The sequence below is a fragment of the Aotus nancymaae genome, unplaced genomic scaffold (genome assembly GCF_030222135.1).
Source record: "Aotus nancymaae isolate 86718 unplaced genomic scaffold, 86718_ANA_hifiasm-v0.15.2.pri h1tg000015l_0, whole genome shotgun sequence".
Lineage (NCBI taxonomy): Eukaryota > Metazoa > Chordata > Mammalia > Primates > Aotidae > Aotus > Aotus nancymaae.
In genome coordinates this window covers 1,112,725-1,137,244 of record NW_026988426.1, presented here as the reverse complement: position 1 = coordinate 1,137,244, position 24,520 = coordinate 1,112,725, and the positions used below count along the sequence as shown (strand labels likewise).

The 24,520-nt window shown below is 39.3% G+C and overlaps 3 protein-coding genes across 5 annotated transcripts in view; 2 read left to right on the top strand and 1 right to left on the bottom strand.

The window, feature by feature from the left end:
- Positions 1-24,520, top strand: part of ZSCAN25 (zinc finger and SCAN domain containing 25) — a 173,309-nt gene that overhangs the window by 27,413 nt on the left and 121,376 nt on the right. The gene's annotated exons all lie outside the window — the stretch shown is intronic.
- On the top strand, positions 4,496-5,543 carry LOC105719405 (14-3-3 protein zeta/delta-like). Its single transcript, XM_064376351.1, has one exon. It carries the CDS (start codon positions 4,511-4,513, stop codon positions 5,246-5,248), a length of 738 nt encoding a protein of 245 aa, XP_064232421.1. The 5' UTR covers positions 4,496-4,510; the 3' UTR covers positions 5,249-5,543.
- CYP3A5 (cytochrome P450 family 3 subfamily A member 5) overlaps positions 8,643-24,520 on the bottom strand; it is a 53,818-nt gene continuing 37,940 nt past the window's right edge. The window contains exons 5-13 of the mRNA XM_012455551.3: positions 22,928-23,041; positions 22,583-22,671; positions 21,152-21,300; positions 19,961-20,088; positions 18,802-18,868; positions 16,223-16,383; positions 14,139-14,365; positions 10,974-11,136; positions 8,643-9,306 (exon numbers count right to left, since the gene is read on the bottom strand). Coding sequence (XP_012310974.1) covers positions 9,211-9,306; positions 10,974-11,136; positions 14,139-14,365; positions 16,223-16,383; positions 18,802-18,868; positions 19,961-20,088; positions 21,152-21,300; positions 22,583-22,671; positions 22,928-23,041 — 1,194 coding nt within the window. The 3' untranslated portion in view covers positions 8,643-9,210. The remainder of the gene's footprint in view (positions 9,307-10,973; positions 11,137-14,138; positions 14,366-16,222; positions 16,384-18,801; positions 18,869-19,960; positions 20,089-21,151; positions 21,301-22,582; positions 22,672-22,927; positions 23,042-24,520) is intronic.

Here is a 24,520-nt window from a genome sequence, read left to right as displayed (position 1 = left end):
TTTGTGAGAATTAAATGAGGAAATGCACATATGTGCTTAGAACAGGGCATTGCACATAGGCACGCAGTGAGCACTGGCTATTATTATTATTCAATTAGGTTTTAGAGGCAAATATGATTTTAATACCAAACTAAACAAGGACAATGAAAAGAAGATTTTGGGCCAATTTTGTTTATAGACATAGATGCAAATGCCACAAATAAAATATTTGCAAGCAAAGAAAACACATTGATAGAGCTAGCTGTAAAACTGGAAGAAATCTGTTAACTTAGTATATCTCAGATGAATTATCAAAATAATATAATTCATTCATGATAAGACATCCAAATAAATGTATCATTACCTTATAGATGAAAACTCTCAAAGCATTAGAAGTGTTTTCTCTTATGTGATAAATTGTGTATTTAAAAACAAGAATCGGCCAGGTGTGGTGGCTCACACCTGTAATCCCAGCACTTCGGGAGGCAGGAAGATTGCTTGAGCCCAGTAGTTCAAACCCAGCCTGGGCAACATAGTGAGACTTTGCCTCTATTAAAAAATAAAAAAATGAAAATGAGTCAGCATCATGCCTATTGAAGAACACTTTTACTTTCTCCCTAAAAGAATCATATAGAAATGTTCTCTGTTATACTTTATTTAACATTTCCCTAGAAATGCTGATGTTGGCTATCTGAAAAGGCAAAAGGAATAAAAACAATGTTTTGGAAAAGATTTATCTCATAAGTAAGCTATTGAAAGCATAAAACAATTGTTAGAAATAATGTTAGTTTAGCAGAGTTGCAGGATATAATGGCACACAATTATCAGTTGCTTATACTGAGTAACCATTTTAAAAAGCAATGAAAAAAGCTGACTCTAGGCACACTGTGATGAGTTAACCCTGCAAAAAAAAAAAAGAAAAAAAAAAGAAAAAGATGATTTTATTTCCACTAATGATGAAACTGAATATTTGAATTCAAAGGCAATTTAAAAATGAAATATTGTCCAAAATTTATAATGGATGAAGTTAAGGAATTCATATGATAGAAATAGATTCTAATTGAAAAGTTTAAATATATTTAGATTATTATCCTCTCTAAGGAAATAAATAGATGTTATTATTAATAATACAATTAATATATGTATACTATAGACCAGACACTGTGCTATTTACATATTAGTTTTTAAATTCTATCCCAAACGATATAGGTGGGTATTCTTATTTTACTTACAGAGGCTTACAGAGATTAAGTAAATGTGTATAAATGTAGAAATTTTATGTTTGGGATCATGGGAGGAAACAAATCAGATAGAGATCATTTGTTCAAAGATATTTGTTGAAACACCATTTTAAAATGTTTTAAATATGAAACAACCAAATTTACAAAATAATAAGAGAATAGTTTTGCAGACCCTGATGTCTCAATGGTATGGAACACTGTACAGATGGTAAAAATGAAAGATTGTGTTGATTTCTGGATATTTGCCTGTGTTGTATATTTTCAAATCAGAATGCATGATAGCTTATACATACCAATGACATCTGTGTCGGAATGTTTGTGCATGTGCCAACAAACACAAGATGTTAATTTGGAGGCTGATGAGAGAATGGTTTGAGGTTTAATTTCCCCTGGCTTTTTCCCTGCTTACATTCTTCACGATGTGACAATGAGGCCATTGTAGGCAGTCACCCGATCTACTTCTGGGCCTGTCTTTGTGCCAGAAAACATTTTCTGATGTCTCTGCCCAGATTCAATCTTAGAAGGGGCTGGGATTGCTGGGTAATGAAATTGCTGGAGAATCCTCCATTGTAGGGATGAGGGCAGAAGATGAGAGAGGTTGTCCAGGAATCAAATTCTTTGTGATGTGGGAAGTCTGTTCTCTGCTAAAATGATGGGGTTGGATCCCTGGATGGTTTCTAAGGTACGTTCAGGGTCAGGTTCTGCTTGTCTTTGAGAAGTGAAGGAGGAGGAGATGTCTTTGGCTAGACATTTAGGGACTTTGGGGAGGAGTGTCTCTCTTTCTTTCCCTAATGGACACTGACCTGTCCAGTTGGTCTGATTTCTGCCAACCCCACCTGAAGCCTCTGCCTCCTCCTGAGTGGCCTTTCCTCTGTCAGGACGGCAGGAAGCTCATAAGCAGCCTGGGACCTGGGACACGGGACACAAGCCTGGGCCCCATGGAAAGCAAGATGAGAAAGCAGGTGGGTGGGAGGCAGGGAGAGGGAGGTGGCTGGGGATAGCAGAGCCTCATTCCCTGGTGCATGGGCCAAGGAGAGGTGACTGGGCTTCACCCTCAGCTTATTTGCAGGGCTGCTCTTGAACTCTAGGGAGCAACCTCCAGTGGGCATCATTAGAAATAAATGTGCAGTAATTGCCTGGGGTCCTGTTGGGCCCATTTCTCCTGGGCTCCAGACATATCATCTGTTTAGGGTTTTTCCACTGGAGAGTGACAGCTTGCAGACATTTAATTTGCTACTTTTGTCTCCAGGGGAAATCTTCACAATTCCCTATTTTTCTCTTCAGTCCAGGGAATTCATCTCATTGATTGTATGAGGTCAGAACTCCAAAGTTCATGTTGATGGCCCCCTTTTAAATTGAGGTAAAATACGCAAAACATAAAATACACCATCTTAATCATTTTTAAGTGGACAGTCAGCACTGTGAAATACATTTATGTTGTGCAACCAATGTCCAGAACTGTTTTCATCTTTTTAAACTGGAACCCTGGACCCCTTAAAAAACAACTTCACATTCCTCCCTCCCACCAGCCCCCAGCAACCACCATTCTACTTTCTGTCTCTATGATTTTGACTTCTGTAGGTACCTCATATGAGTAGAATCATACAGTATTTGTCTTTTTGTGCCTGGCTTATTTTACTTAGCATGATGTCCTCAAAGTTCATCCATCCATTTGTAGCAAGTGTCAGAATTGCCTGCCTTTTTAAGACTGAATAACATTTCATTGTGTGTGTATGTCACATTTTGTTTATCCATTCATCTGTCAATGAACACTTGGGCTATTTCTACCTTTTGGATATTTTGAATAATGCTGCTGTGGACATGGTTGTAAAATATCTCTTTGAGAGCCTACTTTTGTTTTTTTTTTGAGATGGACTCTTGCTGTGTTGTCCAGGCTGGAGTGCAGTGGCACAACGATCTCAGCTTGCTGCAACCTCTACCTCCTGGATTCAAGCAATTTTCCTGTCTTAGCCTCCTGAGTATCTGAGACTACAGGTGCACACCACCATGCCTCGCTAATTTTTGTATTTTTAGTAGAGATGGGGTTTCATCATATTGGTCAGGCTTGTCTCAAAATCCTGACCTCAGGTGATCCACCCACCTCAGCCTCCCAAAGTGCTGGGATTACAGTTACAATCTCAGCACTTTGGGAGGGATGCCTGGCCGAGATCCTACTTTGACTTCTCTTTGGTGTGTACCCAGAAATATAATTGCTGGATCATATGATAATTCTATTCTTAATTTTTTGAGGAACCAACATACTTTTTCCTGGTGGCTGTACCATTTAACATTTCCATCAGGAGTGCACAGATGTTCCACTTTCTCTACATCTTCACCAACATTAGTTATTTTCTGTTGTTTTTTTTCACAGTAGCTATCCTAATGAGTGTGAGATAGTATCTCATTTTGGTTTTGATTTATATTTCCCTGATCATAAGTGATGTTGAGCATTTTATCATATACTTGTTTGCCATTTGTATATTTTCTTTTGAGAAACGTCTGTTATCTTTTGCCTATTTTTAAATGTGATTATTCATTTTTGCTCTTGAGTTGTTCACATTCGTTATTTATTCTGAATATTAATCCTTTGTTAGAGGAATAGTTTGCATTTTTCCCCCATTTTATAGGTTGTCTCATCCGTCTGTTGATTGTTTCCTTTGCTGTGAAGAAACTGTTAGTATTGACATTTTAACAGTATTATTTCTTTCAATCCATGAGCATGGAATATCTTTTTTTTTTTTTTAATTGCATTTTAGGTTTTGGGGTACATGTGAAGAACATGCAAGATTGTTGCATAGGTACACACGTGGCAGTGTGATTTGCTACCTTCCTCCCCTTCACCTATATCTGGCATTTCTCCCCAGAGCATGGAATATCTTTTTAACTTTTGTGCCCTCTGCAATTTATTTCCTCTGTGTTGTCTAGTTTTCCTTGAAGATATTTTTCACTTACGTTGTTAAATTGGCTTCTAGCTATTTTATATTTTTGTAGCTATTGTAAATGCAATTGCTTTCTTGATTTCTTTTTCAGTTTGTTCATTATTGGTGAATATACATGTTACTGATTTTTGTACATTGATTTTGTATTCTGAAACTTAATTTGGTGGAATCTTTAGCTCTTTCTAAAAATAATATTGGGGGAGGGGCGGGGGGCCTCGGGGACACAGGTGAGAGGGAAGGGCCTGGCCGAGAGCGGATCGGAGCCCAGGCCCCGCCCGGCGGCGCCCGCCAGTAGACCCGGGCGAGGCCGCGCACCGGCGGGAGGGGAGCCCACTGCGGGAACATTCAGTCATGGATAAAAATGAGCTGGTTCAGAAGGCCAAACTGGCCGAGCAGGCTGAGCGATATGATGACATGGCAGCCTGCATGAGGTATGTAACTGAGCAAGGAGCTGAATTATCCAATGAGGAGAGGAATCTTCTCTCAGTTGCTTATAAAAATGTTGTAGGAGCCCGTAGGTCATCTTGGAGGGTCGTCTCAAGTATTGAACAAAAGACGGAAGGTGCTGAGAAGAAACAGCAGATGGCTCGAGAATACAGAGAGAAAATTGAGACCGAGCTAAGAGATATCTGCAATGATGTACTGTCTCTCTTGGAAAAGTTCTTCATCCCCAATGCTTCACAAGCAGAGAGCAAAGTCTTCTATTTGAAAATGAAAGGAGATTACTACCGTTATTTGGCTGAGGTTGCCGCTGGTGATGACAAGAAAGGGATTGTGGATCAGTCACAACAAGCATACCAAGAAGCTTTTGAAATCAGCAAAGAGGAAATGCAACCAACACATCTTATCAGACTGGATCTGGCCCCTAACTTCTCTGTGTTCTCTTATGAGATTCTGAACTCCCCAGAGAAAGCCTGCTCTCTTGCAAAGACAGCTTTTGATGAAGCCATTGTTGAACTTGATACATTAAGTGAAGAGTCATACAAAGACAGCACACTAATAATGCAATTACTGAGAGACAACTTAACATTGTGGACATCGGATACCCAAGGAGATGAAGCTGAAGCAGGAGAAGGAGGGGAAAATTAACCGGCCTTCCAACTTTTGTCTGCCTCGTTCTAAAATTTACACAGTAGACCATTTGTCATCCATGCTGTCCCACAAATAGTTTTTTGTTTACGATTTATGACAGGTTTATGTTACTTCTATTTGAATTTCTATATTTCCCATGTGGTTTTTTTAAAATTTTTTTTGCATTTTAGGTTTTGGGGTACATGTGAAAAACATGCAAGGTTGTTGCATAGGTGCATATGTGGCAGTGTGATTTGCTGCCTTCCTCCCCTTCACCTGTGCGTGGCATTTCTCCCCATGCTATCTCTCCCCAACTCCCCACCCACTGCTGTCCCCCCCACTCACCCCCAACAGACCCCAGTGTTTAGTGCTCCCCTCCCTGTGTCCATGTGTTCCCATTGTTCAATACCCATTTATGAGTGAGAACATGCGATGTTTGATTTTGTGTTCTTGTGTCAGTTTGCTGAGAATGATGGTTTCCAGGTTCATCCATGTCCCTACAAAGGATGTGAACTCATCGTTTTTGATGGCTGCATAATATTCCATGGTGTATATGTGCCACATTTTCCCTGTCCAGTCTATCATCGATGGGCATTTGGGTTGGTTCCAGATCTTTGCTATTGTAAACTGTGCTGCAATGAACATTCGTGTGCATGTATCCTTATAGTAGAACAATTTATAATCCTTTGGATATATACCCAGTAATGGGATTGCTGGGTCAAATGGAATTTCTATTTCTAGGTCCTTGAGGAATCGCCACACTGTCTTCCACAATGGTTGAACTAATTTACACTCCCACCAACAGTGTAAAAGTGTTCCTATTTCTCCACATCCTCTCCAGCATCTGTTTTCTCCAGATTTTTTAATGATCGCCATTCTAACTGGCGTGAGATGGTATCTCAATGTAGTTTTGATTTGCATTTCTCTAATAACCAGTGATGATGAGCATTTTTTCATATGTTTGTTGGCCTCATGTATGTCTTCTTTTGTAAAGTATCTGTTCATATCCTTTGCCCATTTTTGAATGGGCTTGTTTGTTTTTTTCTTTTAAATCTGTTTTAGTTCTTTGTAATATCAGCCGTTTGTCAGATGGGTAGGCTGCAAAAATTTTTTCCCATTCTGTTGGTTGCCGATTCACTCTATTGACTGTTTCCTTTGCTGTGCAGAAGCTGTGGAGTTTGATTAGGTCCCATTTGTCTATTTTGGCTTTTGTTGCCAATGCTTTTGGTGTTTTGGTCATTAAGTCCTTGCCTACGCCTATGTCCTGAATGGTTTTGTCTAGGTTTCCTTCTAGGGTTTTTATGGTGTTAGGTCTTATGTTTAAGTCTTTACTCCATCTGGAGTCAATTTTAGTGTAAGGTGTCAGGAAGGGGTTCAGTTTCTGCTTTCTGCATATGGCTAGCCAGTTTTCCCAACACCACTTATTAAACAGGGAATCCTTTCCCCATTGCTTGTTTTTTTCAGGTTTGTCAAAGATCGGATGGTTGTAGATATGTTGTGTTGCCTCCGACACCTCTGTTCTGTTCCATTGGTCTATATCTCTGTTTTGGGACCAGTACCATGCTGTTTTGATTACTGTAGCCTTGTAGTATAGTTTGAAGTCCGGTAGTGTGATGCCTCCCGCTTTGTTCTTTTTTCTTAGAATTGACTTGGCTATGCGGGCTCTCTTTTGGTTCCATATGAAGCTTAAGGTGGTTTTTTCCAGTTCTGTGAAGAAGGTCATCGGTAGCTTGATGGGGATAGCGTTGAATCTGTAAATTACTTTGGGCAGTATGGCCATTTTCACGATATTGATTCTTCCTAACCATGAACATGGAATGTTTCTCCATCTGTTTGTGTCCTCTCTTATTTCGTTGAGCAGTGGTTTGTAGTTCTCCTTGAAGATGTCCTTTACTTTCCTTGTTAGTTGTATTCCTAGGTATTCTCTTTGTAGCAATTGTGAATGGCAGTTCGTTCTTGATTTGGCTCTCTTTAAGTCTGTTATTGGTGTATAGGAATGCTTGTGATTTTTGCACATTGATTTTGTATCCTGAGACTTTGCTGAAGTTGCTTATCAGTTTCAGGAGATATTGGGCTGAGATGATGGGATCTTCTAGATACACAATCATGTCGTCTGCAAATAGAGACAATTTGACTTCCTCCTTTCCTAATTGAATACCCTTTATTTCTTTTTCTTGCCTGATTACTCTGGCTACATTTGAGCATTTTCTTACTTCCTGGCATAAAAAGTATCCTAGGCTCACCTTGGACATTCTTAGTCTTAGCTCTGGGGTCAGCCATTTCTCTAAGGACCTCTGGTTCCCTTCAGTGGAAAATGGTATTCATAAGCCAAGATCTAGGCACTAAGTGTGCTCATCGCTATTGAAATGTCATTGTTACCTAGCCCTCTCAGTGGAGAGAAGTAGGGAATATATGTTTTATACACACACACACACACACACACACACACACACACACGTCTCTATAATTATCAACTATCATCTGTCATCTGTCTGTCTACCCATCTACCTATCTAGAAAAGTATGAATATACACTGATACATCCATTCCAATCTAACTCCTTAGGAGTCATGCTAGTTTTCTCTCTTTCTGAATCCTTGACTCTTTTCTGCAAAAGTGACACACCTGGCTTTCGGTATACTTAATTTACTTGTTTGGTCAATCCCCTGTACATAGTGAACTCTCACTCATCCCCTTCCACTCGTGGATACCCTCCTCACCTCATGTGGGTTTTCCATGCCCTAGATAGGCTCTGGCTGCTCTTTCAGGTCCCCCTCTGTGTGGACTCCTCTGATTGCTTGGGCTCCTACATCCAGGTCAGGCTGCCCCTCCGTGTGGATGCCTTCCCCAGCACACTGGGAATCTGACTTGGAACTACCATGACTCTCTCCTCCACCTTAACATGTGGCTACCACATGGATGCGACTCACCTAATGGCTTTAGGATTCAGAAAGGGAGGGGAAAGGACGGAGCAAAAAAGGAAAATGAATGAGTGCTTTTAGACATGTTGCCCAATCAGCTGACCAACTGACCATTTTTTATTCAGTGTTCATTGCATTAAGATAATTGGGAGGGGAAGATGGAATGCAAGATGTATAGGAAAACATGTTTCCTATCTTCCAGAAATGTCAGGGGAGATGAAGTAAAAGCAATAAATCAAAACTAATAATTTAATAAATGCTTCAGTTGAGTGTTACAAAAAATATGTGCTTCAAAGAAGGCAGAATGAAACTATGAATATTCTCTCCAAAGTCACAGTAGATGAACTGTCACCTATGTTAATAACCAAAGTGGAGTTCTGACAAGGGCCCCACACCAACACTGATTACAATGACAAAAAAATGTTTATTTGCTGGTTCTTAGTCATTCAGTTCTATAGACTTCTCTTTAGTGTGCAGGAAGGCAACAGGTAATACTTTTGTAAAGGAGTTTTTATTGCTTTGCTTGGCATAAAACTTATTATAGAATATTACAGATAAAACATGATATAAATGTCACTATTGGAGTCATCACAGTAATTCTTATTTTTCTTGAAAATTATGGATTAAATATTATTGAAATATCATTGTTGCCTAGCCAACAATGGGGGAAGTCACAGTAGATGAAGTGTTCGTTGCATTAAGACATTTGGTACCCCTCTGGTATCTTCTTCCCAATTGTTGAGAAATATTTATTCTCTGATGAGAGCTCAGGAGGAGTTGACAGTGCTAACTGGAGTTGGGTAGAGATAGTCCTGTGAGAAGCAAAGAAGCTGAGTCTACCTGTCACTTATCTGGTCATCTCCTTTATATTACATAATGCACAACACTCTACACTGACACTGGGAGAGCTCAATGAATGTACAAAATCACCAATTACTCATGTGGGACACTAGGGGAAGCCCATCTTTATTTCAGGGTTTTATTGACAAAGTAAATTGAGATCTCTGGTGTTCTGGGGCACAGCTTTTTTGATGCACAGAGCAGAAGTTCTTAGAATAACTCATTCTCCACTTAGGGTTCCATCTCTTGACTCAACCTTTAGAACAATGGGTTTTTCCGGTTGAAGAATTCCTTGCACGCCTAATTTCAAGGGGATCTACAATAGTTAAACAAGCATATGGAGAATTAATAGATGAAATGAAAGCAGAAAAGATGGAAGCAAAGTAGAAAAAATACATGAACGACAGTAATGCTTTGCAAGCATATAAAAACTACTCTCAACACCCTGTATCTTGGATTCTTCATACTTCATCTGTAACCTGGGTAAATATTGGATAGTAAAAGCACTCACCATCCATCATTTAACAAAATATTTATGGAGCACTGATTCTGTGGCAGGCCTGAGACAAATTCTTGTGGACTTGTGTTCTTTTTTGATTTAAATTTTCGGTAAAAAGAATGAGTTTTAAAAATTGAATCCACATTATTAGGTATTATGGCAAACTAGTTTTGAAGAGCCATATAAAGTTAAATTTTTATAGGTTAAAACTTGCAAGGTAATCCTGAGTAGCTATTGTACAGTTTAATTATGTGGGCAGTTTTCAACTTCCAGAGTCTAATAACCCCTCCCAATTTAACCCATCAAGTGCAATGATGGAAAGAGGTCTTCAGAAAGAATTATTCTTTTCTTTTTAACATCTCCTCTTGGCTTCCAAGGATAGTGCAAACGGGGCAGTTCTCAAGTCCTGCAGTGTTTTGACTCATACTTCTAGCCCTGTTGTCACTGAGTTGCTCCTTCACTGTTGGGGGAGCCACCAACAGAGTAACATTCTGATCTCACTTCAGTGAGGGGAAATCAAATTACCGTGGATACATAGGAGTGCCAGCCTGAGATGCCTGAGAGCTTGCCAGGGAGTATCTATGCTGTCCCAGGTGTGCCAGGGGCCCACTTTCTCTCAGGGCTGAGCCTCCTGCCTGAATACACATATAGGAAAGCTACATAGCTGCCCTGAAGCCATAGATAAGATGGCAGCCATCTCCATCCTCCTCCTTTCACAAGCACAAAGTGTACTTAAGGGGTGGAGTTGCATATTAAATACGTAGGTCCTGGAAATAAGACTTATAGGCTATTGCTTAATATGAATCAATGATATCTGCTCTTTAACTTCTTCAGAGAAAAGATTCGAAGCCTTTCTATAAATGTATCACCTGGAACATAAGGTCAAACAGTGAGGATAGCTCTGCTCTATGGTAGTCCTTTATATCCACTAGAAATGCCTCAAATTAGTCATTCTCCATCTTGGCTTCACTTGAGAACCGATCAGGGAGCTTTTAAAGTCATGCTCTGGGTAAATTAGTTAAGAATTTCTGAGATGTCGCAGGTATCATGAACTTTTAAAGCTCCCTGATGATTCTAATATACAGCTAGTGGTTGAGAACCACTGTCGTGAGAGAGCTTCTGCAAGTTCTGGTGATGGAGAACACCATTTAAAAGTCACAGCTGGGTAATCATTGCACTTGATGATTGTGCAGAACACTTCCTCTTCCTTCCAATTGACTTGAAACTGAATTTAAACTTTACTCAGGTTCAAAGAGACTGCACAAATCATGTCATGCTAATTTGCATTGACTTTATATGATGTTCTTAATGCACAGGTTTTGAAGTCCAGAACCGAAGCACCCTTAATGATCAAAGATGAATCCAAACAGATTATTTGGACCATAGAACAAATTGTTAAAAGATAAACATGCATATTCTTTAAAAAAAATATACACCCTTTGGTTAGAAAAGTTCTTAATGAAACATACAGAAAGTATACTGACCTGTGTTTCTTTACAAGGTTTGAAGGAGAAGTTCTGAAGGACTCTGATTAGAGCAAGTTTCATGTTCATGAGCGCAAACCTCATGCCAATGCAGTTTCTGGGTCCTGTTCCAAAGGGTGTGTATATGTAAGGATCTATGCTGTCCTTGTTCTTCTTACTGAACCTATTAAAAAGTTAATGAAACATAAAAAACCACAGTTACCTCTTAGGGGTTTTTACTTAAGAACTGCCCCCCTCCACTTTCCAAGCAGTAGGATACAGGATACTTCTGTGGGCTGGTCATTGAAATCCTACTTTGGTTATTTTGTTATAATAATTGTAACCTACAGGTCCTTTCCATTCTCCATACCCTATAGGAGCACTGAGGTTCCTTGAGATGAGGTGAATATTGTTGCAAATAATATTTATCTCTAAACACTAAAATTATATTCAGGGTGGCAGTGTGTTCACGCTATAAAAGGCACATAAGTGATGAGACTGATGGATGGAAAAGTGGATTTCTGCCTCTACTGACACTTATGTTGGTCACATCCTCATTGAGAAAGGAGAAGGAGAAGGAGAAGGAGAAGATGTCTTGTGTTGTTTCAAGTTGTTACTTTTCTCTTTCCTTCTCTTGTCATCCATTTTTCTAATTCCCCTCCTCCTCCTTCCCACCTTCCCCATCTGCCTTCTTCTCTGCCTGCTTCTCCTCCTCATTCTCTTCCTTGTTCTTCTCTCCATCTATTTATCCCCCACATCCTCATAGAATAGTTCAATTCGAATAATTTACATGGGCATATGATGCTACCCTACTGAAGATTATCACTGCTTTCCTTTATCTGTTCCACTAGGCTATAAATTCTTTGAAGATTGACCTGTGTTTTATTCAAATTTGATTTCTAAATATTTGATTATAGTAAGGAAAAAATGTTGATTTGAGGAAGTAATAATGACATTTTTGTCATATATATATTTTTACAGGAGTCTTTATATTTTGGAGAACATTCTGAAATATTTACAGGCTTTGCTTCAAAATAACATGATAGTCAGGAGGAGAGTGGTGGTGGCATTTGAATGGGGCAGCTAACATGGTTTGATGGCTGTTGAGACCAGTGATAGATACATGCAGATAATGAAAACTATTCTATAGGCTGGTGTCTATAGAGTACACTTGTGTATATGTCAAACACTCTCATATATATATATATTTGTACATACACACATATATATCTTATGGATTTATATAAATCTATATAAATCTAAGTCATATGATTTATATAAATCCATCAATATAATCTAAATCATATGATTTTTGATTTATATATGATTTAGATTTCTATAATCATATTTTTGATTTATATATGATTTAGATTTCTATAATCATATGATTTTTGATTTATATATGATTTAGATTTCTATAATCATATGATATATATTATTTAGATTAATAATTAGATGACATATGATTAGATATATAAATGTAAATCATATGATTTAGATTATAAATTTAGATTATAAATCATATGATTTAGATTTATATATGATTTAGATGATATATATGATTTAGATTTATAAAAATGGATTTATATTAATCATATGATTTAGAAATATAAATTTATATATATAATCATATGATTTAGATTTTTATAAATATCCATTTATATAAACCTAAATCATATGATTATATCTGAGGTCCTGAGGTCCTGAGAAGTCCTCATTCCTAATGGTTTAAGCCACTTCATTGAGGATACAAAACATACAGAAAGTGTACCAACCTGTGTTTCTTTACAATGTTTGAAGGAGAAGTTCTGAAGGACTCTAATTAGAGCGAGTTTGATTTAGATGATGTATATGATTTAGATGATATATATGATTTAGATTTATATACATTCATATGATTTAGATTTATATAAATTTATATATGATTTAGATTCATATAAATCATATGATTTGGATTTATAGAAATCATATGGATTTCTCCCTGCCTGGCCAAGTTCCTGACACATGGCAAACACTATCTGTTTGGGGATTGAATTATTCAAAATGAAATACAGCAAGTGGTCTCTGATTTTGTATTAGTGCAGCCACAGCAGGTAGAAGTACTGAGCTTGCAGGAAATATAGAAGTCCTCTACCTCAGAAAACAGAGAACTTGGTCAGCTCTGACTTACTCTGTGAACAAGCATTATGTGCAGACTGTATGCTAGCACTAGGGACACCATGGCCAACAAGACAAGGTCCCTGCCATCAGCAAACTTGTAGGTAGGGGCCAATGAAAGTCTAGCTCCCAAGCATCCTGAATCACCAGCCAGTACCCTAAACATTTCATTCTAAATTTTGCTTAATAATACAATAATGGGAAAACACCAACTATATCTAGAGTGCCAACTGTGCCCAAAGCCTGACCTTGTCCCTGAATTCCCAGAAGAGTATGTTCAAGACACCTCCAAGGAGGAGTGTATGAGATGTCTACTGAGAGTATAAGGGAGCTGGCACAGGACTGCCACAGACAGAACCAGGAGGACCTGTGCTGTCTTGTGTCCTCAATGAAGTGACTTAAACCATTAGGGATGAGGACTTCTCAGACCTCAGCCTGCACTTTTATAATTACCATAGAGGAAACAGCAAGCAATATTGGAAGAAAATGGAATGTGGAAGAGTCTTTCAAAGTTGCTGTTAAATTCAGAGAGCTAAAGGGCACAGCATAGAAAAAACTGCAGGGAATAAAATTTCTATACACCTGAAGTAACATCATGGTTAAATGGTTTATGGCATATGCAATATGTATATATATACACATACATATTGTGTGCGTGTGTGTGTGTATATATATCTGTAGATACACACACACACACACACACACACTTATAGTAATGTAGGTCAGTGAGTAAGCAGCAATTCAAACCAAATAAAAAGTGATACCATTCTAGTTTTTAAAAATCTATATAGGTATAGAAAAATGCCCACAAGGACTTCATTTTAATGTGTTGGGACTGTAGATGGCTGTTGTTTCATTTTTTTCTTGTCTGTGGTTTGTAAAGTTTGACAATTACCACTTTTTTGTGATAAGAAGACTTACAAGCAAATGATTGTACAACCACACAGTTGTCACGTAGATTAAGAGAGGCAGAATATGCTTGAATCAGCCTGGTTCAGGGTAAGCTCCATTTTCCCGGGAGACTCGTACCTTTCAGGGTGGAACTCCTTAGGCTCTGTCCAGTACTTTGGGTCATGGTGAAGAGCGTAGGTTGGAATCACCACCAATGCTCCTTTGGGAATGAACACCCCATTGATTTCAACATCTTTCTTGCAGACCCTCTCATGTCTAATAGTAATTGGATATAATCTGAGCGTTTCATTCACCACCATGTCAAGGTACTCCATCTGTACCACGGCATCATAGGTGGCAGGTGCCTGGGAAGAATGAAACAGATTTGGATAAACTGAGATTTTGAGTTAACTTTCAACTCAGTCCATGCAATATTACTGATGTGTTACAAGCTCTAGAGAATAACTCATACTGGTAAATCTTTGTAGCATTTGTAAAGTACTTTAGTAACTGTCATGCCTATTGATGTGCTCAGTGACCTACTGAGATGTGTGGAAGAGTTATGAATGTAGGAGATATTCGGGACCAACCTCACCCCAGGGACTGAAATCCTTAGCATGACCATGTAGTGGTTTTTCTTTCTAATGGGAAGAAATGTGATTAATAGGCTGTAACCATTGCCACCAAATAAAATACACAAAAGACACTGTCACCTTTCAAAAAGAGGTCACACATCTGTACCAAGAAAGAAAAACAGGGAAAAGAGCAGATCTCTTCTACACAAGGATTGTTGGTTGCAAAGTCCCACTTGGTAACTCTTTTGATTATATATATATGTGTGTGTGTGTGTTAGATAGAAGCACTATATTATATAAAAACTCCATTAAAAACTTGAGGATAGGCTGTTGGGGGTGGCTCACACCTGTGAGCCAAGCACTTTAGGAGGCCGAGGCAGGCAGATCGCTTGAGCTCAGGAGTTCAAGACCAGCTTGGGCAACATGGTGAAAACACATCTCCATAAAAAATACAAAAGTTAGCCGAGCATTGTGGTACGCAGCTGTAGTCCTAGCTACTCAGGAGGCTTAGGTGGGAGGATGGCTTGAGCCTGGGAGGCAGAGTTTACAGTGAGCTGAGATTGCACCACTGCCCTCCAGCTTGGGTCAAAAAAAAAAAAAAAAAAATTGAGGGTAAACTCATTCCTTTCTATCACAAATATGACAGATTTATGATTGGATGCTACCAAGGTACAGAGTTTGAGTTCTAGTTAAGATTATGAAGAGGATAGAACCCCACACTCAGCCCCATCCTCTCCTTTTGGAATAGTCTCCTAGTTGCTGCTTCAAGCCTAGACTACAATCTCTGAGGAACATCCCTTTGTGTCTTCCTCACTGCCACACCAGGTTCAGTCCCAGAGACCAGGTCTCTTCACACCAAAAAGAATCCCAGTTTGGGCAGAATTCTGGGGGCCAGGGGAGGGACAGTGGTGGGTGGGGAGGTTAGGGATAGATAACACTGGGGGAAATGCCTGATGTAAGTGACGGGGAGGATGAAGACAGCAAACCACCATGGCATGTGTGTACCTATGCAGCGATCCTGCAAGATCTGCGCATGTACCCTAGAACTTAAAGTACAATTAAAAAAATGAAAAGAAAAAACTGTGGGTGATATGCACCTAGTACTTGGTGTTATATTTGGGAGGCAACATTGTAGAGGTTAAGAGTTCAGCTCAGGAGTCAGATACCCTGGTTCCTAGCTTGGCTTCTTCACCAGTGGCTACCTGACTGGAACATGAGACAGGTATGAGGCAGAGGTGAGTCAGCCTGCACAGCACACCCAGGGCCAAGCTCTGTCAGACCACATCCAGACCAGAGTAATATCAGCAGAGCCAATATCAGCAGAGCTCACTATCCAGATGTGTGAGCAACAAATGCTTATTGTTGGATGCCACTGAGGTTTTTGGATGTTTTTAACTTAGCATTATTGTGGTAACAGAAAGCAGATGAACCAGGGCCAGCACTGTTTTACAAAGATCTTATAGTTTTGCTAGTCGAAACCATTCTGTATGTTTCTTCCTTTGTTTTTCTCCTCAGAGCCTTCCTACATAGTGTCAGTGAAATAATCATTGATTATGCTTTTTATAAAAATTCTCCTGGGAAGTGGTGAGGAGGCATTCTTGCTAAGGCTTCACCTCTTCCCTTCATCTCCAGGGGTCATCCACTCACCTTATTGGGCAAAACTACATCAATTTCCTCCTGCAGTTTCTGCTGGACATCAGGGTGAGTGGCCAGTTCATATATAGTGAAGGAAAGAACACTGCTGGTGGTTTCATAGCCAGCAAAAATGAAGATAATTGATTGAGCCACAAGCTCCAGATCAGACAGAGCTGAAAGGAGAGGAAAGACATTTTAGATAAATCAGGTTGATGTACAACATCACAGCTTAGATGACATCTAAGTGAAGCTCTCCAATCCCAAGAGGAAAAAATGGAAAATCAATTCAGAGTCACATTGGGTGTGGTTTTCATTCTGATGTGTATCTTACAGAGCCAGAATGAGGCAAAATCATTTTTTTTTTTTTTTTGAGACGGAGTTTCGCTCTTGTTACCCAGGCTGGAGTGCAATGGCGCGATCTCGGCTCACCGCAACCTCCGCCTCCTGGGTTCAGGCAATTCTCCTGCCTCAGCCTCCTGAGTAGCTGGGATTACAGGCACGCGCCACCATGCCCAGCTAATTTTTTGTGTTAGTAGAGACGGGGTTTCACCATGTTGACCAGGATGGTCTCGATCTCTTGACCTTGTGATCCACCCGCCTCGGCCTCCCAAAGTGCTGGGATTACAGGCTTGAGCCACCGCGCCCGGCCGCAAAATCATTTTAATCCATGTTTTCCCATGGTCTACATGACTGTGGGCTATCTCCTCCTCATCATGGCATCCCAGCACCAGCACTGCTCTGTAACTCGGCATTGTGTGAGTGTGCCTTGAATGCTCCTAAAAGTGCTTTATCTGTAAGTAAATATGGGTAACATTTTCCCCAAGAAAAATTTGATTTTCTACAATATAGCTTGACAAACTTTGAAAAAATTTGCAATATTTAGGACCTTTTCTCTATGTATGTTTGAAGGAACTTGAAGGACAAATATTGAGCTACAGATCACCTCTTGCAACTTAAACTATGTTTCATTGACCAGCAGCACCAGCCCCATCTGGGAGCTTACTGCAGATGCAGAATCTCAAACCCCACTGTTGAACTACTGAATCAAAATCCAAACTTCCAGGAGATGTGGTGATTTGTGTGCACAACCTCACTTGAGCAGCATGGATTACATGTTCGAGAGGCATCAGACAATACAAGATCTAGGGTACAGTTCTCAAAATGGACTTCTCAGGATGTACAAAACTGAGGAGATAGACAAAAAACCAGAAGCATGGTGATTGACTGTAGTCTGATGAATGGCATTAAAATAGCAGAAGTTCTTATGGTTACAGGTTGGCCTCCCTCTTGATATTTCTCCTGAGAGAAGCTCAAGATGGTCCATCACTAGTCTGTTTGATGAGGACTTGATTAGGACTTTTAGAGACCTGGAACACAGAAATAAATGTGGTGCCTGCTGCAACCATGTAATTCACAACCAAACACAATATGAAATGAGTGTGAGAAAGTTCTACAGAGTTGTGATTTACCAGTGAGGATTTCTGTATGCTGCTGTGGGTAAATCAACCTTCCAATTATTTTATTGAATTACATTGAACCCCATTATAGTGAGTTGAAACTGAACTATAATTTTAAAGTTGGTAGCTCTGCTGTCCATTCTGGTCACCACTATCTACATGTGGGTATTTAAATTCAAATTTTATTCAATTAAAATTAAATACTTTAAAAAATTGTTCTTCAGTGGCATTGGCCACATGTCCAATACTCAATAGCCATATGTGTCTAGTGATTTCCATGTGGAAGAGTGAAATGATAGACTATTTCCTTTATCACAGCAAGGTTTATTGAGATAGGTAGAAGATTAATTGATAGATTATAGATAGATAAATGAAGATAGATAGATAGATAGATAGATAGATAGATAGATAGATAAATAACCAGAAGTAGATGTAGACGTGGACATGTTTAAAGTGATATGCTGGAGTCAACCCAGTCCTGCTCTATAGAACCAATTGTTACATATTTGGAAATTTTGTGAGAGGTTGCCAAATCTTGGTAGCTTGAAATTGACCATGGTTATTATTTTGCCACTGTCTTAGTAATAATGGTTTCAGTCAAAACCATCCATGGTCATAAAACTGGTAGGTAAAAGATTGAAGACAAGATATTTACATGGCCTCAGAGGTTTCCCCCATTAATTACTTATCAATTTCAAAGCAAAAAAAAAAACTTTGCAGTAGATTAAGATGGCAAACATGCTTTCTTCAAGTCTGCCATTTGAAATCACCCTTACTGTAACAGCGTGCCTCCTGATTGGGATGTTTGATATAAATTTCCAAGTAGAGGTTCTCACTCAGTGGATCTGGAGGAGGCTGAGAACCGGCATTTGATCTCATGTAGGTGATCCACAAACCACTGACTGTCCTCCAAGCATTCTAGGTTTGCTTGGGGTTATTTCAAGCCTGGAACATGGCTGTACCTGTGGGCTTCTGGAAAGTGCCTCCAGCTACCATTTACAACATTTAAATGTGTGTTGTTCTGCTATGTGGCAGAAATTCTCATCTTCCTGGAATGCTTCCTGCACATTTTCAGAGCAAGGACCTCCCTCTTAGTGTCCCCACCAGTAGCCCCCAAAAGCACTCCTTGGTTACCTTTGTGGGATGCAGTTTCTTTTGAATTCTGGGAGTCAATCATCAGCTGAAGGAAATCTACTCGATGCTAGAAGCCAAAAGAGAAATTTCATTGGCAGAAAGTGACTCATGTAGCCGGAAGTAAATCCAAAGTGCAGTATTCACCCTCCCTTCTTGACTTCTCTCCTTCAACCTCCCTGTGGTTTCTTGAAGACCAGAAGTCTGACGGTGTTGCCTGAGTCACCAGTGAAAAAACATTCATCCAAATCCTTGGAAAGAAGGATGTTTTCCTCAAACCAATCTAGCTATCGTGTCCAGTTGCTTTTAGGTTCTTGCCCACCCTGTTGCTCACCTTCTCTGTCTTTTGGACACAACTTCCTGGCCAAAGAGTTGCCAGTTCCATCTGTGGTCATAACTACTTACCCAGGAGGAAGTCCTGGATCTTTTATTCTTCTACCTTCTTCTTCAGCAATGTCCACATAAATTAATCTTACATTTCCAGAACTCATCAGTAGCTTTTTTTGGGAGTGTTTTCAAATACTCCAACATTCTCAGACTCTATACAATCTTCATTGACACCTGAGTTACCTGGTCCTACCTCCCTGACCTGCAGACATCCTTCAGCTGGCCTCTAGGGCTCATGAAGGCAAAGCTGAGTTAGCCAGCATTGCAACTGCAATTCTCAGAGAAGACCCCTGTTCATTCCAGGCTGTGAAGCACTCAAATTTACCACATACTACATGTCAGCAGTTGGCAGGTAACCTGACAGGGCCTTTCATTGCAGAATAAGTAAAATAACAGACTTGGATTTGAAATGATTCTTTACCAATCTATGTTGTGAGGAAAGCATAATACCAGTAAAATATATTTTCAAACAGGAATCTTTACCATTTGACAATTTATTGAAGGGAAGAGAAGTGGTAAAGTTGTATCTCAATACTGTTTATGTCATGACATACTAATTGTTGTGCCTGGTATCAAATTTTAAATTCTGTCTCTCTGACTTATTCTCATCTTCTTCCCCAATCTCCTTCTTTATTTCTACCAAATGACTTCTGTTGTTCTAAACGTAAGTTCTCTGTCTTTATTTTTTAAAATACAGATGCATGCACTACCATATGTATAAAATCTAAATTTATTGAAAAGTAAACATTGTCATTTAATCATCACCAGATTTTACCTTTTGTTTATCGTTGAGGCGACTTTTTTTCATTCTGTTTACAGATTTCTTTAAAAAATTTATAGCATCTTTTGGAAACAGAGAGAAATTTAATGCTTCAAAAACTGGGGTAAGGAATGGAAAGAGTACTGTGGGAAAAACAAAACAAAAGGAAATTATAATGAAAATGCAAAATTTACTTGGAGCAATTATAATTTTCTCTACCAGTAATAAGAATAAGAACATCAGGTTCTCAACTGGAACCCATTCCTTTGATCATGTTTGCCCCTCTTTCAGGCCAGTGACTAAGCAAGGGCAGGTCTATCCATAGAAACCACCACTACAGCAGTGAGATCAGTGGCGCCTTCTGTAGCTTTGGAGTGATCAAAGGAACAGAATTAAATTCCCTGCCGCGTTAGCCTTTATGTGTTGGACTAGAGTTTTTGGTTTAATAAGGCCATAATGTGCTGCTTAAATTAATCATGTTGTTCAGGAAATGATAGTCAAGATAGAAATAACACAGCATATATACATCAACTTCCATGGAATAAAACTAGAAACCAATAAGGGAAAGAAAATAAAGACACTCATACATTTGTGGAAGTTAAACAATACAGCTTTAAGTGACCATTAAGTCAAAGCAGAAATCAAAAAGGCAACAAGAAATTGTTTTGAAATGAACAAAAAGAAGATAGGATATGCCAAAACACAGGATGTAGCCAAAGCAGTCCTCAGAGGGAAATTTGTATCTGTAATGTCTAAATTTAAAAGAAGAAAATATCTCAAATTGATAATCTCCATTTATACTACAAAACACTAGAAGAAGAGCAAACTAAACCTAAAGCCAGCAGAAGAAAGAAAATAACAAAGACTAAAGTGCAAACTCATGAAATAAAGAATAAAAAACAACAGAGAAAAGTCAATGATATAATTTCTATGAAGTACCCAGAATAGGCAGATCTATAGAGGCGGAAAGTCAATTGTTGGTTGCTTAGGGTGATGGGATTTGTGGTAGGGGGAGGGTGGGCGATTGATAGCTAAAAATGTATGAGTTCTCTAGATTGACAAAAACATTTTAGTTTACAACAGTGATGGTCACACAGTTTTGATTCTTATAAACAATGGAATTGTACGTTTTAAGTGGATGAATTATATGTTATGAAAGCAGTTATTTTTAAAAAGAGGGTGAGAAAGAAATAATAGTCCACATACCTATTGAGAGAAATAATGGATCTAATACATCAAATTTTAGGAACTTCTTAACACTTTCCACAAAGGGGTCTTTTGGATTGTTGAGAGAGTCGATGTTCACTCCAAATGATGTGCCAGTGATCACATCCATGCTGTAGGCCCCAAAGATGCTGAGTAGAGAAATACATGGAAAATTAAAATCAGCACCTCTTTACCATTCTTCCAGCATACATGCAATAGGAAACCCACATGTCCAGTTAAGACAGGTAAAGAGCCACAGACTTTCAGAACTATCTGCTGGATCATCTCTCATCACAGTCCTTTATAAGGTGGTTCTTGGGTGCCAGTAATACAGGTGGCCCTGCACTGGGGGTGATGGAGACACTGAGCTGAGTTAAACTCACTTCTGAGGTCAAGGAGCCCAATCACAGGAAGACAGAGACCCATTATCAGACAACTACAGTAGCATGTGTTGAGAGTGGATGATACAAGATGTGTAAGCACTGTGCTTCAGCAGGACAAGAGTAGAATAATTAACTCTCCCTAGTGGATTCAAGAAAGGTGACATTGTCCGACTACAGACTCTATGCCCAGAGCTGATTCCTCTTCAGCACTTTACAAACCAGCAGCACCCTGTTCTGAGTTCCTATAAATATCATTCTTTATTCTCTACACTCCCTGTTATAGCTCTTGAAAATCCCATCTCTAGCTTCTCTGACCTGAGGTTGCCGTGAGAGCAGAATCATTTTTGTAAAATGTAGCAACCAAGAATATTCTGGTTAAAAAAAATAGATCTCTCCAACATTAATTTGGGGAATCCTATAGCTGAGTGATGACATGTTTCAAGTCTGTCCAGGAGAGGCTCAGATTACACCTGTTGTTCCTGAAGAATTCAAGCACATACCAGCGTACACAGCTAATGATAGGGTTGCCCTACTCATAGCGTTTCTAGCACTCTTTCTCTTTTGAGATTGGAAGAAAAGGAAGTGGTGGGAAGGTTTAATATTTCATAGTTTGCTGATATCCTCAGAAAAACCATGAAGGGATTGAAATTGTTCCAAGTTCTCCATTGTAACTTTCTCACCCTACCCAAAGCAAGGCAAGTACCAAATGCTTTCTTACTCACTGTTCCATAGCTACTACATTCAAAACTTTGATACAATCATTTTTTTTTTATTTCTAAAGTATGTATTTAATCTCCCAGAATATTTATGGTAACAAGTTAACAGATAAGTAAATTCTGCCTCCTGCACACAGGAGAGAAGGCCCTTTCCCTGCTGTCTTGCCTCCTTATGGGAGTTACTCCCTCTTAGGCAGCTCTTTGGAGTTGCAATGCTGCCCTGCTTTTTGTCTGGTCATTGGAGTAACCCAACAGTGGGACTGTCAACTCCATGGAAGGCAGCTGGAGGGACTCATGACAGCTCAGAACCCCATGACTGTGCTCCGACTTACTCTTTCACGGTGATGGGCTTGCCTTTCTCTGCTTCCCGCCTCAGGTTTCTCACCAACACATGTCCATACTGGACAATGATGGGGAACATCTAAGCACAAAAGAGATCACTACCTCTAGTTAAATGTGCATACTCAAGTCCCAGAAGGACATGGCTTTCCACAGCATGGAGCAGTAAGTGACATTTTATAACAAATTTTGTGATGTCTTTCCTGTACATAAAATACCATTTTTAGGAAGCTCAAACTCAGTGGACTACCCTTTGGAAAGGGACTGTGATCTTACTTTCTACCTGTCCCCAGATTTATTCTTTAAATTTCTAATGAAAACACATGTTATTTTCATACCTCCTTGAGTTTTCCGCTGGTGAAGGTCGGAGAAAGCAATGATCGTATTCTCTTCCATTCTTCATCCTGAGCTACAGAGATGGCACTTTTCATGAATCCCACTGGGCCAACAGGCTAGAGTTCAAAGCAGAAACATTTTGTCTCACATTAGTTGTGGAGGTCTTAATGGTTGTACAAAATATATTGAAGAGGCATGACTTATTTAACAAATATTTAGTGAGTGTATATGATATGGCAGGCCATACTCAAGATGCTCAATAGAGATCCTAAATGCCTAGCCTCTTCTGAGTGTATGTGGGGCAAGGGTGGAAGTGGGGAGACCCAGCCATCTGGTGTGAACTCCAGCCTCTATATCTCAGTCTTCCTTTTAGGTGCAAATGCTCCACGTGGTAGGCAACTGTTCTTCTAGTGGAGTAGACAGGAACAAGACCTAGCACTTCCCCAGGAGTGTGTAGAGTAGAAAAGAATTGGTGACAGATAGGCAGGTGGGCTTGGCAGACTGCATGTTGCCTCAGACCAGCTCTGTCTTTAATACACCTACAGCATGGGCATCTTGAAGAAGGGATGCCATGATGTGGTGATTTTTTTTTTAAGTAGGTAATCCTTAAGACTAGGAACATGTTTTGAAGGAAAATGCAATTCCATGAATATTCCTTTCTCTTAATTTTTTATTCTTACATAGAAGGAAAAGACAGGTAATTATATTTCCCAACTTGGGGCTGGCCTATTAAGCCAGCATGCTTGGAACTTGCTTTTATCTTCCACAACTATGTTTTGTTTTAAAATGTATACTTCCAACACTCATGATAAGATCTCAATAAACTAGGACGAGAGAGACAATTCCTTCATTTGATAAAGACAATCTATAAAAAACTATTCAGCTAGATTACATTTAATGATGGACTGAATGATTTTTTCCAATTCAAAGATGGAACAATTCAAAATGCCCAATCTCAACATTCTTACTAAAGAGCATATTGGATGTCTTAATACAATAGACAAGAAAAAGAAATAAAAGGCATACAGATTGGAAAAGAAATAATAGAATTTTCTCTATTTTCAGGTGACATAATTGTCAATGTATAAAATGTGAAAGAGTATATAAAAAGACTTCTAAAACTAATAAGTGAGTTCTGTAAGGCTGTTGGATACAAGATCAACACACAAAATTATTCACATTTCTACATAACACTCAACATCTGAAAATATACGAAAAACAACATCATTTACAGTTACTCCAACAAAAATGAAATACTTCAGGTGTAAATCTAACAAAAGATGTGCAGGATCTCTATGCTGAAAACTACAAAATGTCAAGGAAAGAAATAAAAGCTAAAGAAATGGAGAGGCAAGAGGGAAGATCCAAGATGGCCGCTTAGGAGCAGCTCAGGATTGCAGCTCCCCAGTGAAAGCACAGAGGGTGAGTGGACGCCGCATTTCCAGACGGATTTTTATTGCCCACAGACCAGGAGAATCCCAGGTGGAGGAGCTCCATGGGTCACCAGTGTGGCTGTTTTGGCCCGCGCGGCTGTTTTGGCCAGCACGGCTGTTTTGCCGTTGCCCCGGTGCAGTGGTTCTCCATAAAAAACACAC

Excerpts from the sequence above, each read along its gene's own strand:
- LOC105719405 (XM_064376351.1), top strand. The coding sequence starts at position 4,511 with ATGGATAAAAATGAGCTGGTTCAGAAGGCCAAACTGGCCGAGCAGGCT.